This window comes from Zophobas morio, unplaced genomic scaffold (assembly GCF_036711695.1).
Source record: "Zophobas morio isolate AGI-343-1 ecotype UQ-CSIRO unplaced genomic scaffold, CSIRO_AGI_Zmor_V1 ptg000038l, whole genome shotgun sequence".
Taxonomy (NCBI): Eukaryota; Metazoa; Arthropoda; class Insecta; order Coleoptera; family Tenebrionidae; genus Zophobas; species Zophobas morio.
Genome location: NW_026972143.1, coordinates 4,157,450 through 4,175,809, shown reverse-complemented (window position 1 = coordinate 4,175,809; position 18,360 = coordinate 4,157,450). Strand labels below are relative to the sequence as shown.

Here is an 18,360-nt window from a genome sequence, read left to right as displayed (position 1 = left end):
GGAAGGTTTCCCATAAAAAAAAGAGACATTTGGGGCTCCCCAGAAGGTTTTACATTTTTGAAATAGACAATTGGGACCCCCAAGAAGGTTTCACATTGTTAAAAAAAATCTTTTGGAACCCCCGAGAAGGTTTTATATTTTTAAAAAAGATAGCTAGGGACTCCCGAGAAGGGTTCACATTTAAAAAAAAATTAAGTAAATCAAATTAAACATAGAATTTTTTGATATGACATCATCAAATTGTTGGTGGGGATGATTAGCAAAATTTTGGTTGGTATTTAACCATCTAGATGATGGAAGACTACTTTTTTCGTATTCTAGGGGTCATGAAACGTCCAGAAAATATAAAAGTATCCATTTGTGCGATGGACTCGATTACTATACTTCCTCGGGAAGTAAAATCAAAGTAATTATATTATTTTCATTCTTTTATATTATTGTTACTATATGACGGTAAACCTCGCCTACGGCTCGGTCTCAAAGCCATACGACAACCCGCACACATGCAAGAAACTCAAAAAGTCAATTTTGCAATGATATGAGAATAATTCGTTCCTTTGGAGACTGAAAACGTCGGGTAATTAAAAAAAAATGATTCTAAAGTCCTCAATATTTTTTCTCAAAAATTAAATCAATTCCATTGTTAGTTTCCGATATTTTTTTTCTTAAGAAGGAATCGTTTTACTGAATAGTAAATTTTGCCTGCAGCTCGATTTAAAAAAAAAATAGAATGAATATACTTTGAGAAGTTTACACCAATAGCGAGGTTCGTCATTATGCCGGGTGTCTGGAAAATGGCCAGTTGCTACGTTTTCCGAGTGGAACTTTCGGTCTATTTTCAGAATTTAATATCTCCGTTATTAACAAACTTATTGTTTTGAAATTTTAAATATATGTTGTCCATGAAATTTTTGGATTACGTATTTTTAAAAATCAATATCTCAATTATTAAAGGAAATTTCAGAGCACAGTTTTCAACACTGTTTTCAGCTTACAAAACTCCAGAAATCGTACTTTTCGACTTTTTTTGTTAGAATTGATACGCGTTGTCCTAGAAGTTGCTAACTTTTATTTTAACTATATCTCAGTCCCAGCAAATAAAGTAAAAATAGACCCGGTACGATTTCCAAAGTTTTGCAAACTGAAAACAGTGGTGAAAACCCCGTTCCAAAATTTCCATAAATAACTGAAATATAGATTTTTTTAAATTACATGATGCAAAAACTTCAACAGAATTTAAACAATATATGATAATAAATTGTTAAAAAAAAACTACCCTCACAGTTATGTAATGAAAGTTGTGGATAAGTTACATTTAAAATTTCATAACAATAAGTGTGTTAATAATATTATTATTTTTGAGTCAATTTTGGGACCCCGTTTTTTTTTTTTTGAAAAATGTAAAACAACCTCGAGGTTCTCGATATTCCTGTTTGGAAAGAATCTGAAAGTGCTTTGGTGCCTCTTGTGTCTTTCTTATAATAATTTAATTAAATTTTTTAGGATACTGTCGTTTAAGTCATATCTCATTTGCCAAAATCAGTCTTATTTTAGCAGCTACTAACCCCGCCCACCCACCCTCTCTTTCCTTAGCGGGTATGTGATTTGCCAAAATCAGTTTTATCTTAGCAGATACTACCCCCACCCACCTGCCCTCACTTTTCTTCGGGGTATATCATTTGCCAAAATCACTCTTATCTTATAAAGAACTACCCCGCCCACCCACCCTCTCTTTTCGTATGTCATTGGCCAAAATTAGTTTTATCTTAGCTAGTACTTGCTAAGATAAGACTGATTTTGGCAAATGAGATACCCTCTAAAAAAAAAGAGAGGGTGGGTGGGCGGGGCTAGTACTTGTTAATGTATGACTGATTTTGGTAAATGACTCGTTACAATTTATTATATTTAGGATTTATTCAGCAAAATTTTGAGGTAACGTCATAAATTTTTTAGGGAAATCAGCAAACTAAAAAAAATTACTTTCGCAAACAAAAAAGCCTGCGTTGCATATCGTTTACCCACGCTAGCTTGAAACTATATCCTCACATAACTTGAGCTGAACTGACATGACGTCACCAAAAACGACTTCAGTTGACTTGATATGACCTGACTTGACCGTACCCAACCCTAGCCCTCAAAACCCCAAACTAAAAAACTACTCACCTCGTGCGTGATCTTCAACGACCTCACCGTCATGGACACGAAATCATCCCCGCTCTGGAACGCTGCCACATCCGAGAACCTATTCTCCATCCCTGCCAAGATCTCGTACACCTCCGCATTACTGTGATATTTCGGCCTCAACACGTTCTCGGTGATGCCGAAGTCGTACCCATCCGCCCAGTGCATCGGGTCGTCCTTCATCAAGCTCACGTTGTAGTCCACGCTGCCCTCGCGCGGCACCACCACCTCGTTGGTGTAGCTCTCGTAGCCGGGCGCCTCGATGGTCACGTTGTACCTCCCCGGCAACAGGATCCTGTAGTAGTCGCCGCCCTTGTGCGACTTCACGTAGTGGCTCACCCCCGCGACCAGGATCTTGGCGCCCTCGATGGGCTGGCCGATGGTGCTGCGCACGAACCCGCGGATGCCGCGGTTGGTCTGCTCCATGTAGGTGAGCAGGGCGTCGCGGTTGTCGAGCCAGTACCTAGGGAGCTCCTTGGCGTACGGGTATTTATAGCACCCGATCTCGATGGTGAGCTCCATGCAGCCGGCCACGAGGTAGTTCCAGTCCTGCATGCCGCCGCTGACGGAGTACCACTTGGCGCCGTTGGTGATGCCGTCCTGGAAGCGCTCGTCGGGGAAGAGCGGACACGCGGCGCCCTGGTGCATGGACTTGTGCGCCTGGGTTTCAAGACGCATTCATAAACCACAAATACAGAAGCACTAGAAACTTACATCTGAATATGAGTGCGCTAGGAACTTAAAAACAACATCGTCTGGAGACAAATTCTCGCCTGCTTGTCCCGGTGGATTATCATCATATGGGTAATTAGCAACCAAAGCCCCATTGTGAAGGTTTGCCGATAAAACGAAAGGTTCCGACAATATCCAATCCATCACAGCCTTCGTTTCCGGTTGAAGAGCACGATTAAACTAAGATAATAATAACAATAATAACAGTAATAACACCACAAAATTTAATATAAATAAATAAAATACCTCATTAATATAATACTGATCTGGAAAATTCCTGTTCAAATCTACATTATTTGCATTACCCCTTCCTACGGCACTCGAATCATCCCCTAAAGCATTCAGTTCACTCACTAACATAAAGTTACATAAAATAGATAACGCACCTTCATGGCTCCTTTCGTACCCATCGGGGTTCATACTGGGCATTAAATGAATCCTTGTACCATCCAAAAGCCTGGTCACTCTATCGTCAACCCCGTAATGCTCGCACAAATACTTCATCAAATACAATAATAATTCTCGACCAACTATTTCATTCCCGTGCATATTCGCTATATACTTGAACTCAGGTTTACCTAAATAACCCCAAAAATTAATCATATTGAAGATCCACCAACGCCGCACTTTATTCCATTTACTTTTAATACGCGAAAGACAACAATGACTCACCTGGGGTGTGTTTCATAGGGGTGCTACTTATAACCATCACCCACAAATCCCTCCCCTGCACCGACTTTCCTACAGAGTGCAAATGGGTGATGTTGGGATAGGAGTCATTGATCTCCTTAAGGAACTCCACCATTTCGTGGTAGTGGTGGTGCTTGAACAAGTCACTATCACTCGACAAGAAACCGTAAACGTCGAAAGTCCGCTGGGTTTGATTTAGTAAAATTTTATAGTCATCTGCAACAGTCAACCACACAAATTTAGTTTGAGGGTTTTCACAAAAACAAGCATGGTTGGTTAGTGCGCAGAATGTGATGGTGCCAGTGCCCGGTGAAGAGAAGGCTGTTTATCCACACTAGCTTGAAACTGTGCGAAACTGACGACCGATGATTACGCTGGCACAACTCATTTCGGACCACAATTTAAAAACAATTTCAAACATACAGGGTGTTTTTGTAAGTCACGTAAAAAGATAAAATTGGTTGGGTAAATATTTCACACTCTCACAATTATCAGAGGATTTTATTTTGTCTTTTGTTACATCATAGCATTGGTATCCAATTCCACATTTTTTACGTTTGTTTTTAACAAGTTTTGGCTGAAATTTAATACTTTTACAGATAAAAATGACTCATTTTATTCGTGGTCACATAGTGTCGACGTTCTTCACTCTCCACTTATTAAGATGATATTTTTTCGTATTAAGTGCCTCAGAAAGACTGACAAAGCCAGTCCAGAGCCAAACGGGAAGTGAATCCACAGGCGAACCCGATGAATACACCCAAAAGGGAATGATGAGTAATCCCAAAAGAGAACAACCAGCTAAACAAAAGATAACACAATAATTAAAAAAGATTGTCTATAACAGTCTGGCGTTTCCAACAGTTACGAAGACAACTGGGGTAAAAAAAAGAAGCACAAAAGGAAAATACTAATTCTAACGACACTACATTAAAGGGAAAAATAAAATTCAAATAAAATGTCTCACTGGTAAAACAATGTCAATCGTATTAAAAACACAATAAATAAAAAATGCAACAAAAAACGCAAACAAATTAAAACCCAGACCCAAACACACATCAAACGGATTACGAAGCAGCTGGAACCAAAAACGACGAAAAAGAAGTTAATAAAACCATTCATTTATTTTTTTTTTGTATTATCTTTATTTTTCTACTGATTTCATTCTTTTAGTAGTGTGATCTTAATGTAGTGCTTATGGTTTATTGTGTTTAGCTGCCACACAGACCGTGAACAGGTTATGGGTCCAGCAAATCCACGGAAAAATCGTTACTGTTACCGATACTCTGGAGAACACCGTCTAGATCACTTTTCCGAAAACAGAAATGCAAAACAAGGAAAAAGAAGAAAACTATTAGAAAATATCCAGTTTTTTTACAGTCCAAGAAATGCCCCTTTTTTAAAAAATTACAATTTGATTTAACGACATTTTATTTGTGATAACCTCCATATATTAAAAATAAGAAATACCAGCGAGTGTGGACAATATGAAATGTAATTGAAATAGACAACCAACGGGAAAACAGGTTTTCTCAATGTTTCAGTACATGCCTAACTTCGACTGTTCATGTTCACATACTGAAAGAATTCGACAATTAGCACGTTCCGATAACAAACATCTGCGTTAAAAGAAAATGAAATTTGACTGATTTTGTCTTCACAAACAGAGGATAAGACTGATTTAATTACGCTACCTACAATGGAGAAAAACGGGCCGAACATAATTTTGGGCGAGCTGTGATCATAATTATTTTATTGTTATTCGTACATTTTCGAGACAAAGGGGTAAACCGTTTTTGATTTGACAAAAAAAAGTAGGAGCGCGAGCGTTTCCCATGACTCGAGGGGAAGTGTTGGAGCGTCACCTATGCGCCAACATGCGTGTCCCAAATATTTTATGTGTACTTGGTGCCGCCATACTGGTGCTCATTCCTTTCTCTCTGTGACCACCGTACGTTACAGACGTACTGAGCTGTGTCTGGGGGAATTTTAGACTTTACATTTCTATATTTGGCATTTTTTAAACTATGTTGATAAAGTAGTTACCATTATAATGACGGTAAGTAAAAGGAAAAATGGTGTACCTCCCAAATCCTGTGCCTGTCGAAAACGATGAAAGTCTAGATGGCGAAGAACAAGAGGCCGAAAACGAAAAAGCCGTCACAAATCCTCAACGAGAAATTGTCAAGAGAGGACCCGGAGACCCAAGTTAGTCAGAACAAGACAACGAGGTCGTCCACGAAAAGTGTACAACTAAATCCGCAAAGAAACGAACGTAGCTGAGTTAATTAATTATACGTGTGCAGCATATTCTGCCCTCGTTCTTCATCGACCGATCAAATGTACTTAACACTTACCAAAAGTTATGAGTGCAAAAAATTTAATTACAGCGCATTATCAACGGGAATACATTACATCGGAAGAATGTCACTTAGACATTTGTTGGATTTGAATGAGTTAATCCCCCCAAAACAGATGAGACAGATTCATACGCTTCCATTGAACAAAATATTCTGAATGTTATTATTATAATTCTTACCTATCAGTATTTGATTGTTATAAAGACGTATTCTCACATTTTCCAGAAAATGGGGTGGCTCATTCTTAATTTCATCAATAATAAATTGACTGATTCATTAATTTTTTTGAGTGACCTGTTTAAGCAAATCTAAAAAATATGAATGCAATGATTAAAAGTCTGTTCATATTTTGCACATTTGCGAAAGAATTTATTCGGCAAAATTTTGAGATGCCGTAATCAATTTTTTGGGGTTGATATACAGATACATTTTCATTAAAAAGTTACCATGCTTACAATGACTTCAAAACGTCAAGATTTCAAAGTATTCAGTTTTGTAATTCTTGATTTAATCGATAAAATAAATTGACTCAGTCATTAATTTTTTTCACACACCCCATATAATCAGATCTAAAAAATTTTTATGCAGTGATAAATCACAATTATAGACTCATCATACTTTGCAGAATGCACATTTAAGAAAAAATTTTGGGGTGGCGTGATCAATTTTTTAGGGGGGATGAGCAAATATATTTTGACTAAAAATTTACCATGCTACTAATATGTGATTTGCCAAAATCAGTTTTATCTTAGCAGATACTACCCCCACCCACCCGCCCTCACTTTTCTTCAGGATATATCATTTGCCAAAATCAGTCTTATCTTATAAAGAACTAGCCCCGCCCACCCAGCCTCTCTTTTCTTAGGGATACGTCATTTGCCAAAATCAGGCTTATCTTAACAAGTACTAGCTAAGATAAGCCTGATTTTGGCAAATGAGATACCATCTAAAAAAAGAGAGGGTGGGTGGGCGGGGCTAGTACTTGTTAACAGGCGCGGATCCAGGGGGGGGCAATGGATGCAATTGCCTGACACACGACCGAGGTCCTTTATTTTGACCAATTTCAAAATTTTGAAATCATATTTCATTTTGTAAATACAGTACAACCTCTATAATCCGAACTCACGATTGTCTCAACATCCAGTAATCCGAACAGAGGCTATTTGAAGTCGATGCCTCTTTAATCCGAACAAAAACTCTGCAATCCGATCTGAACTTGAAAACATGCATCTACTTCCAAAAATGACGCAAGATCTTTCTGCATATGTTGGATGGAATATTTTGAAATTTTTAAAAATTGCGATATTTCAAACCACTGAATTAATTAACTAATTCTGGAAAAACGGATGAAGTTATCGGAGACCCGAAATCTACAAGAGAAAGTATTTAGTTAAATTTCGAAAATCGTTGAAAATGAGTGAAAATTTGCATGAGAAAAATTTCATTTTCGAAAAAATTTTCTAAAAGTTCTCAAAAAATTCAGAGATATATATCCCGACGTGTTGATTCCAAAAATATACCATGTTTATGGTAACGGAGCAATATTTCCGGAAAATTCGCTGTGAAATTCGAATTTTTCGAAATTTTTAAAAATTGCCATATTTCAACGATTCTGGAAAAATGGTTTAAGTTATCGAAGAAATGAAGCCAGAAATGACTTCTGAGGTCCAAAATCTACTAGAAAATATATTTAGTTAAATTTCGAAAATCGTCGAGAATGGTTCGAAATTTGCATAATGGAGGTAATACGAATACATAATGGAAAATTTCATTTTTGAAAAATTCATTTAAAAATTCTGAAATATTTCAAGGTATAGATCCCGGGGTGTTTATTCCAAAAGATAGCGTGTTTATGGCCACGGAGTAATATTTTTACTTCCCGAGCGTAAGCAAAGGAAGTATTTTAGAATGTATCCATTATCCATTGTTGCTTAAGAATTCTTTAATTTTTGTTTAATAAAATTTAGGTTTATTTCTTGAAGTTTGTTTTCAGTTGTGTATGAAGTTGTTATTCAATTCCCTTTCAGAATTTTGGGAAAATTGCTGATCCAAACAAATCGTTAATCCGAACACAACTTTTTCCCAATTAATTAGGATTATCGAGGTTCTACTGTACACTATACGTGTAATGAAAAGAACCAAATGTCACCCATGTATACTAGCTAAAATTGTATAAATTTTCTTATTTAGAACGAATTTCTGTAGATAGGTAAAATTGCACAAAAATTGCCCCCCCCCCCCCCCCCCCCCAACGAAATCCTGTATCCGCGCCTGCTTGTTAATGTATGACTGATTTTGGTAAATGACATACTCGTTACAAAAATAAAAGGTGGGTGAGTGGCGCTAGTATTCGCTAAAAAGGATTTGGTTTTGTAGTTCCTGATTAAATCAATAAAATAAATTTACGCATTCATTAATTTTTTTGAGTCACCCTGTATATGCAAATCCAAAAAATATGAATGGAATGATAAATCACAAGTATTGGCTCATCATACTTTGCACATTTAAGATAGGATTTATTCAGCAAAATTTTGAGGTGACGTCATCATTTTTTTAGGGGGGGACGAGGAAATATATTTTGACTAAAAATTTACCATGCCTATGATAACTGTAAAATATCTCCAAGATTTTAAAGTATTCGGTTTTGTAGTTCCTGATTAAATCAATTAAATAAATTCACCCATTCATTAATTTTTTTGAGTCACCCTGTATATGAAAATTCAAAAACTATGAGTGGAATGATAAATCACAAGTACAGACTCATCATATTTTGTACATTTTAGTTAGGATTTATTCGGCAAACTGTTGAGGTGACGTAATCAATTTTTTGGAGGGGATAAGTAAATATATTTTGAATCAAAAGTTATTATGCTTATCATAACTGTAAACCATCTGCAAGATTTCAAAGCATTGGGTTTTGCAGAATCCAAATTAAATATCAAAATGTTGTTTCCTAATTTTGATTTTTTTCCAAAAATCTAGTCGTTTCGGGTAAAATCTCAATTCGGAGTCATAAACTACATGTGTAAGACTATGTTATTTAAATACAATTTAAAACCCATTTAATATGTACAATTTTGAAGTGACGTCATCACATTAGTGGTGGGGATGATTAGACAAATTTTGGTTGGCGTTTTACCATCTACATGATATTCCTAATATAAGTACAAAATTCCACAACAATCGGTCCAGTACTTTCGGAGATTATCTGTTTAATAAAAATCCGGGACGGCAGACAGATGGACAGACAGACGGAAACGGGAGACCTATTTCTTAGTCATGATAGGTCAAGAAAATGCGATCACCTTAAATTATTATTAGTGTTGTTCTTAATTAATTCTTAATTCTGACGGACCCATCATTAGTCGTGAATCACCCTGTATACTATATTGATCTAAACTTCAAACATGGTGTTTTCGATGTAAAGTAGCATAAAACTCGACTTTTTCCTATACACTTTTATAACACCTAAAATGTGGTTTTGCTTGAAAATACAAATTCCTCCTCGACAACTAGAAAATATTTCCGCAAGCTGAAAATATTCAAGCGTATTTACCCCTTGCTCCGCGTCGAAAAAGCTCCAGCGTTTCAACCTCACATAAAAAAAAAGTGATCAAGTCGGGCGTGTGGATTAGGCAAAAAATACACATGCTTATAAGCACTTCTTTATTTCGTCACACTTAAAACTAGTTTACACAACAAAGAACAGCATATAAACATATGTATTTGCACAAATTTAGTAAGCAACCCCAAGGACAAACAAAGCCAGTGCAACTACCACAACCACTGTGAATTAAAGCCATCAAACGAGCCCGCGTTACCTTTCTCTGCCGACGACCGCTCCATGCTGAAGTTCTGGATGGTGGTGCGGTCGGCCTCCACGACGACTTTGACTAGCTTCGACGGCTGAAACCTAGACAAACCGGTGAGCGGCGTTCAGACGAGCGCGCTGCGACTCACCCGTAGGCGGCGGCGTACATCTCGTACTCCCCCGGCAGCAGCAGCCGCCAGTACTCGCCCCGGTTGGAGGTGGTGATGTTGTGGCGGACGCCCACCACGACGACGTCGGCGTCGAGGACGGGTTCGCCGTTTCGGTCGGTCACCAGGCCCTTGACGCCCCAGTGGCTGGCCTCTATGAACTGCAATATCGACTCTTTGTTGTTGGCCCACTCCGTGGGGAGGGTTTCTGCTTTCGGGAATTTGCAGCAGCTGAGCTCGAAGGTCACTTCGAAGCAGTTGGAATGGACGTAGTTAAAGTCTTGCATGCCGCCTCTGACCTCGTACCAGAAGGCACCGTTGGTGATTCCTTGGTCGAATTGGTCGCTTCGGCACGCTCTACCGCCCTTCATGAGAGGGTGGTTCTGGGCGTAGGTGAGAGCGAGCTTTTTGAAGAGAGCGTCGTCGGGGGATTTGCTTTCGCGGCAGCATTGGCGCTTGGAACTGGAAAAAAGGGGTTCCATTTAAAGCGCGAATTGCCGCCTACCATTTATTTTGAACTCATTGATTAATAAAATAATAGTATATTTCTTTCCTTACCCTGAGTCGTCAAAGGGGTAACTTGCAACGACAGCGCCCCCATGTAGATTCCCCGATAAGACGAATGGCCTCGATATGATCCAGGTCATGAGAGCTATTGTTTCGGGCTGGCGTCCCGCCAATATGGTCCCTAAATTGCCAAAATAACCACATTTCAGACGTTAAAGTAACCAAAAATGTTGAGTTAATACCGGTACGGACAGAGTCGAACTGATCCGGAAAATCGCGATTCAGGTCCTTGCTATTCTCGTTTTCTCGACCTGTATAACCGGGTTTTGACTCGCACATGCCTTCCTGTGTATATAAAAAAAAAGATTAAAAAAGTGAACACAAAAAAAACACCAAATAGAAGAGGGTGTGTAAGGTTGTATTTTCTGCAAGTGCAGTGTCTACTTGCTACGTCTAGCTACTTTTTCTACTAACATTTGAAGTAAAAATTGTCAAAAATTTGCGTTATTTTATATATTGATGGAAAAATAAAGAAAAGTAAAAACAAGTGTGGCTTAAGTAATGTGGTGAACCACTTACTGCTATATAGTGTAAGCGCAGAATTAACTACAAGGTCGCAAAAATTGAGAAAACAAATTAAAGGTGTCTGAGAAAAAAAAATCAGTATTAGTCTGGTCGGAACGAATGTTTATACTGAATCTGAACATTGCAATTGATTTCAAAGGTCTCTTCAATCACATTTTTGTTGAAAGCACAGAATTTGCTTGTAATACAATACAGAGTGAAAAAAGCTGCAACAAAAAATTAGATTTGCAAAAAAAATTACATGACGTCATCAGTTTTTTGAAAGAGGTGAATACATAAAGTTTTATACACGTACTGTCAAAACACGAAGATATTTCTCAAGACTTTTAAAAATTTTTGAGTTGACGTCATTAAATTCCTGAAGAGAACAAATAAATGATAAAATTTCCAAAAAATTTATTTAAGACAAATTAAAATTTCATTTAAAAAATTTATTTTTTCTACGTTAACTTAGATGCGTAAAATTAAAGTTTGAATACATTAATACACCACAAATAAATTTCAAGAGAAATTTTTGGTGGAGATGGGTAAATAAATTTTTGTTGGAGTTTTACAATCTACACGAAAATGTTAAAAGTAGTTTGGAAGAAATACGGCTTTTGTAAGGAAACACGAAAATACGTTGGTTTTTGACGTTTATTCGACGTAAAGTAACGCGTGACAGGGTAACGAACAACATGTACATTGTCCTTAGTAACTTAAGGGAACTCGTTGTTACTTGATAATTATTGCTAAACTTTTAAAGTTGCTACGTTCTAGTAACGTTAAATTGACGTAAAAAAATTCTACTGATCTACGTTTAAGTTGAAACTAGCTTCTAGACTTTGTTCTTAGATGCAGTTTGAAAAAGAAATAGCTGAGTTACGTTTATTCAACGTAAATTTTAGTTTGATTTTTTCAAAGTGGAAAAATAATTCCTCTGGTTTTTGAAGCTCATTAATGGTTCAATTTAGAAAATAATACAATTTATTTGATATTATAAAAAAAGGTGTGAAGTTCGTATTTCTTGGTAATCATGAGATAGCTTCCAATTTTTATCCTTATGTGTGGTTTGAATAAGCAACACCTCTAGATAGAACAGACAAAGTTCTTTGATGTTTCAGGTCAGTTACAAATTTATTACGCTACTATTTAACGTTTACTCAATGTAAAATAATACGAACACAAATCATGCAACATTACAGAAAAACCATAATGTTGAATTTGTTGACTTCAAGAAAACTGAATTTTGTATTAGGCATTTTCGTTTCAACGAGTAACGTTTTTTCCTTATAATAACGTAAAATCAACGTCGATCAATTTTTCTCTTCTTTAACAAAAAACGGATTTTTATAAGTTTAAGTTTGGTTTCTTCCAAGTGGAAAAATAATTCTGTGACGAAACAAATCAGTAAAAAAGTTAATACGCTGATATTTGACGTTGACTCAACGTATATTAATACGTATATAAATGACGATTCACCACAGAAAAACAACAATGTTGAACTTATTAACTTAAAGAAAGCTCAGTTTTCTACTAAACATTCAATTCAAAAGTTACAATTTTCTCCTTATAACAACGTAAAATCAACGTCGGCAAATTTTTCTTTTATTTAATAACAAAGAGATTTGTAATATTTTGAGCTTGATTATTTTAAAGCGAAAAAATAATTCCCTGATTCTTAAAGTTTATTCATTGTAGTAAAGAATAGTTCAGTGTATAAAATATCAAAATTTATTAAAAAAAAAAAATAGGTTGTAAAGGTAGTCCTTTCTACCAATGATCAGCTAGCTTCCAATTTTTGTACTTATGTATAGTTCCCATAAGAAATAGCTGTATACAGAATCAGATAAAATTCTGTGACGAAACAGATGAGTAAAAAAGTTATTACGTTGATATTTGACGTTGACGCAACGTATATTAATACGTATATAAATGACGCTTCACCACAAAAAAACAACAATGTTGAACTTATTAACTTAAAGAAAGCTCAGTTTTCTACTAAACATTCAATTCAAAAGCTACAATTTTCTCCTTATAGCAACGTAAAATCAACGTCGGAAAATTTTTCTTTTATTTAATAACAAAGAGATTTGTATTAGTTTGAGTGTGATTAATTTCAAGCGAAAAAATAATTCCCCTGATTTTTGAAATTTATTCATTGTGGTAAAGAATACTTCCGTGTATAAAATATTACAATTTATTAAAAAAAAACATAGGTTGTAAAGCTAGTTCTTTCTACCAATGATCAACTAGCTTCCAATTTTTGTACTTATGTATAGTTCTCATAAGAAACAGCTGTATATAGAATCAGATAAAATTCTGTGACGAAATAGATAAGTAAAAAAAGTTAATACGTTGATATTTGACGTTGATTCAACGTATATTAATACGTATATAAATGAAGCTTCACCACAGAAAAACAGGAATGTTGAACTTGTTAACTTAAAGAAAGCTCAGTTTTCTACCAAACATTTAATTCAAAAGTTACAATTTTCTCCTTATAACAACGTAAAATCAACGTCGGCAAATTTTTCTTTTATTTAATAACAGAGAGATTTGTATTAGTTTGAGTGTGATTAATTTAAAGCGAAAAAATAATTCCCCTGATTTTTGAAGTTTATTCATTGTAGTAAAGAATAGTTCAGTGTAGACAATATTACAATTTATTAAAAAAAAAAAAATAGGTTGTAAAGCTAGTCCTTTCTACCAATGATCAATTAGCTTCCAATTTTTGTACTTATGTATAGTTCCCATAAGAAACAGCTGTATACAGAATCAAATAAAATTCTGTGACGAAACAGATCAATAAAAAAGTTAATACGTTGATATTTGACGTTGACTCAACGTATATAAATGACGATTCACCACAGAAAAACAACAATGTTGAACTTATTAACTTAAAGAAAGCTCAGTTTTCTACTAAACATTCAATTCAAAAGTTACGATTTTCTCCTTATAACAACGTAAAATCAACGTCGGTAAATTTTTCTTTTATTTAATAACAAACACATTTGTATTAGTTTGAGTGTGATTAATTTAAAGCGAAAAAATAATTCCCCTGATTTTTGAAGTTTATTCATTGTAGTAAAGATCACTTCACTGTATAAAATATTACAATTTATTAAAAAAAAAAAAAATAGGTTGTAAACCTAGTCCTTTCTACCAATGATCAGCTAGGTTCCAATTTTTGTACTTATGTATAGTTCCCATAAGAAACAGCTGTATACAGAATCAGATAAAATTCTGTGACGAAACAGATGAGTAACAAAGTTATTACGTTGATATTTGACGTTTATTCAACGTATATTAATGCGTACATAAATGACGTTTCACCACTGAAAAACAACAATGTTGAACCTATTAACTTAAAGAAAGCTCAGTTTTCTACCAAACATTCAATTCAAAAGTTACAATTTTCTCCTTATAACAACGTAAAATCAACGTCGGCAAATTTTTCTTTTATTTAATAACAAAGAGATTTGTATTAGTTTGAGTGTGATTAACTTAAAGCGAAAAAATATATCCCTTGATTTTTGAAGTTTATTCATTGTAGTAAAGAATAGTTCGATGCATAAAATTTTACAATTTATTAAAAAAAAAATAGGTTGTAAAGCTAGTCCTTTCTACCAATGATCAGCCAGCTTCCAATTTTTGTACTTATGTATAGTTCCCATAAGAAACAGCTGTATACAGAATCAGATAAAATTCTGTGACGAAACAGATCAGTAAAAAAGTTAATACGTTGATATTTGACGTTGACTCAACGTATATAAATGACGATTCGCCACAGAAAAACAACAATGTTGAACTTATTAACTTAAAGAAAGCTCAGTTTTCTACTAAACATTCAATTCAAAAGTTACAATTTTCTCGTTATAGCAACGTAAAATCAACGTCGGCAAATTTTTCTTTTATTTAATAACAAAGAGATTTGTATTAGTTTGAGTGTGATTAATTTAAAGCGAAAAAATAATTCCCCTGATTTTTGAAGTTTATTCAATGTAGTAAAGAATAGTTCAGTGTATAAAATATTACAACTTATTAAAAAAAAAAATAGGTTGTAAAGCTAGTCCTTTCTACCAATGATCAACTAGCTTCCAATTTTTGTACTTATGTATAGTTCCCATAAGAAACAGCTGTCTACAGAATCAGATAAAATTCTGTGACGAAACAGATCAGTAAAAAAGTTAATACGTTGATATTTGACGTTGACTCAACGTATATTAATACGTATATAAATGACGATTCACCACAGAAAAACAACAATGTTGAACTTATTAACTTAAAGAAACCTCAGTTTTCTACTAAACATTCAATTCAAAAGTTACAATTTTCTCGTTATAGCAACGTAAAATCAACTTCGGCAATTTTTTCTTTTATTTAATAACAAAGAGATTTGTATTAGTTTGAGTGTGATTAATTTGAAGCGAAAAAATAATTCCCCTGATTTTTGAAGTTTATTCATTGTAGTAAAGAATAGTTCAATGCATAAAATTTTACAATTTATTAAAAAAAAAATAGGTTGTAAAGCTAGTCCTTTCTACCAATGATCAGCTAGCTTCCAATTTTTGTACTTATGTATAGTTCCCATAAGAAACAGCTGTATACAGAATCAGATAAAATTCTGTGACGAAACAGATGAGTAAAAAAGTTATTACGTTGATATTTGACGTTGACTGAACGTATATTAATACGTACATAAATGACGCTTCACCACAGAAAAACAACAATGTTGAACCTATTAACTTAAAGAAAGCTCAGTTTTCTACCAAACATTCAATTCAAAAGTTACAATTTTCTCCTTATAACAACGTAAAATCAACGTCGGCAAATTTGTCTTTTATTTAATAACAAAGAGATTTGTATTAGTTTGAGTGTGATTAATTTAAAGCAAAAAAATAATTCCCCTGATTTTTGAAGTTTATTCATTGTAGTAAAGAATAGTTCAGTATATAAAATATTACAATTTATTAAAAAAAAAAGGTTGCAAAGCCTAGTCCTTTCTGCCAATGATCAGCTAGCTTCCAATTTTTGTACTTATGTATAGTTCCCATAAGAAATATCTGTATACAGAATCAGATAAAATTCTGTGACGAAACAGATGAGTAACAAAGTTACTACGTAGATATTTGACGTTTATTCAACGTATATTAATACGTACATAAATAATGCTTCACCACAGAAAAACAGCAAAGTTGAACTTATTAACTTAAAGAAAGCTCAGTTTTCTACTAAACATTCAATTCAAAAATTACAATTTTCTCCTTATAACAACGTAAAATCAACGTCGGCAAATTTTTCTTTTATTTAATAACAAAGAGATTTGTATTATTTTGAGCTAGATTACTTTAAAGCGGAAAAATAATTCCCCTGATACTTGAAGTTTATTCATTGTAGTAAAGAATAGTGCAGTGTATAAAATATCACAATTTATTAAAAAAAAAAATAGGTTATAAAGCTAGTCGTTTCTACCAATCATTAGCTAGCTTCCAATTTTTGTACTTATGTATAGTTCCCATAAGAACCAGCTGTATACAGAATCAGATAAAATTCTGTGACGAAACAGATGAGTAACAAAGTTATTACGTTGACATTTGACGTTTATTCAACGTACATTAATACATACATAAATAATGCTTCACCACAGAAAAACAGCAATGTTGAACTTATTAACTTAAAGAAAGGTCAGTTTTTTACCAAACATTAATTAAAAAAAAAAACAATTTTCTCGTTATCACAACGTCAAATCAACGTAGGCAAATTTTTCTTTAATTTAATTTATTTTTTTACGTTAGCTTACAAGCGTAAAATTAACGTTTGAATACATTTAATAAACCACAAATAAAAGAATATGTAGTAATATAAACTTCAAGGGACATTTACTTGACAAAATTTTAAGATGACGTCATCAAATTTTTGGTGGAGATGGGTAAATAAATTTTAGTTTGAGCTTAACAATCTACCCAAAAAGTCTAAAGTACACTAGAAATTAAACATATATTATCAAAACGCAAGCTTATTTTCAATAAACCTTTAATAATTTTTGACAACTTCCTAGATGGGGAAAAATAAATACGTATTAAATCAATGTCAGTATTTTGCCAAAATTACTCACTTAGCACACACTTAGGAAGTAAAAAAATATCATATTATATAAACACAAAAACACTGATAACTGCATCATCAACAAATATTTATTTTTGAAACCACAAGCTCATATCAAGGAATCCCACCAATTAAATTCCATCTAATCATTCCCTTGAAACCCAAAAAACCCCAATTTGTGAATAGCAACATGATAAAAAAAAATAAAACATCATTAAAATATAATTCAACGTTTATATTAACACAAAATCATTGGTAACTGCATCATAAACAAAGATTTCTTTGAAAACCACAATTTGATTTCAAAAAATCCCAACAAACAAATATGAACCTACTCATTCGTCAAAAACCTGGAAACCCCATAACCCCATGTCCATTAAAAAAAAAACAAAGCAAGAAAATAAGCCACGTTAAATGTACCGCGACCAACAATATGGGTTATTGTTTCCCACTTCCAATACCAGTATTTACCCAATCACTTATCGCCCACCATCACCACCTCAAGGCCACATTCATCTCCCATTTACCCAATCAATTACCACCAACCTCTGAGTTCTCGTACCCATCCGGATTCATAGAAGGCATGAGATAGATATCCGTGCTGTTCACCAGCTTGGTCACCCTCTCGTCCTTCCCGTAGTTGTCAATCAAATACTGCGCTAAATATACCATCAACTGCCGCCCCACGGTCTCGTCCCCGTGCATATTCGCCACAAATTTGAACATGGGTGTAAGCAACGTCCTGTTTGCCACATTGCTGTTGATTTCGAGCGCCCACAAATCGCGGTTCTTCACAGATTTGCCCACACTTCTCAATTTGGCGATTTCCGGGTGTTCCGCCTCTAACTGTTTAAACAAATTCGTCAATTCGTCGTAATTGAGGTAACGAGGGTTATTGAGGAAGGATTCGTCGGCGGGATTCGAACGAATCCTGTGAGATTCACTAGACACTATCACTAAAACGAGGAATATTGCTTTCAGATACATTATTGCGTGGTTTGTGCGGGAAATTAACTAATAATTAGAGCATTTTCGCGATATTGATATGACGACAATGACGTTTGTTTGGAAACGTCAACGCGAAATGTCAAGCAATGATTGCCAACAGTGGACAAAAATCCCCAGATTTTCGAAATTTTCCAACAATAAATTATTAATTTTAATAATCTTGCAAACATTAACAACAAAACGCGAACCCACAACGAACAAATAAACAAGTTCAAGTAAATCTCCCAAAGGA

At 34.6% G+C, this 18,360-nt stretch overlaps 1 protein-coding gene across 2 annotated transcripts in view; it reads right to left on the bottom strand.

Annotated features, from left to right (window-relative positions):
• LOC135140217 (carboxypeptidase D-like) overlaps positions 1 to 18,208 on the bottom strand; it is a 55,034-nt gene extending 36,826 nt beyond the window's left edge. The window contains exons 1-10 of one of the 2 annotated variants that reach the window (XM_064070669.1): positions 17,667 to 18,208; positions 10,691 to 10,793; positions 10,500 to 10,629; positions 9,924 to 10,403; positions 9,785 to 9,876; positions 3,586 to 3,819; positions 3,300 to 3,491; positions 3,160 to 3,245; positions 2,896 to 3,093; positions 2,164 to 2,841 (exon numbers count right to left, since the gene is read on the bottom strand). In XM_064070669.1, the coding sequence (XP_063926739.1) occupies positions 2,164 to 2,841; positions 2,896 to 3,093; positions 3,160 to 3,245; positions 3,300 to 3,491; positions 3,586 to 3,819; positions 9,785 to 9,876; positions 9,924 to 10,403; positions 10,500 to 10,629; positions 10,691 to 10,793; positions 17,667 to 18,107 (2,634 nt within the window). In that variant the 5' untranslated portion in view covers positions 18,108 to 18,208. Of the gene's footprint in view, positions 1 to 2,163; positions 2,842 to 2,895; positions 3,094 to 3,159; positions 3,246 to 3,299; positions 3,492 to 3,585; positions 3,820 to 4,085; positions 4,405 to 9,784; positions 9,877 to 9,923; positions 10,404 to 10,499; positions 10,630 to 10,690; positions 10,794 to 17,666 lie in introns of those variants that run through there. The other variant, XM_064070670.1, reaches the window with a different exon arrangement.
• Positions 18,209 to 18,360: the final 152 nt, after the last annotated feature.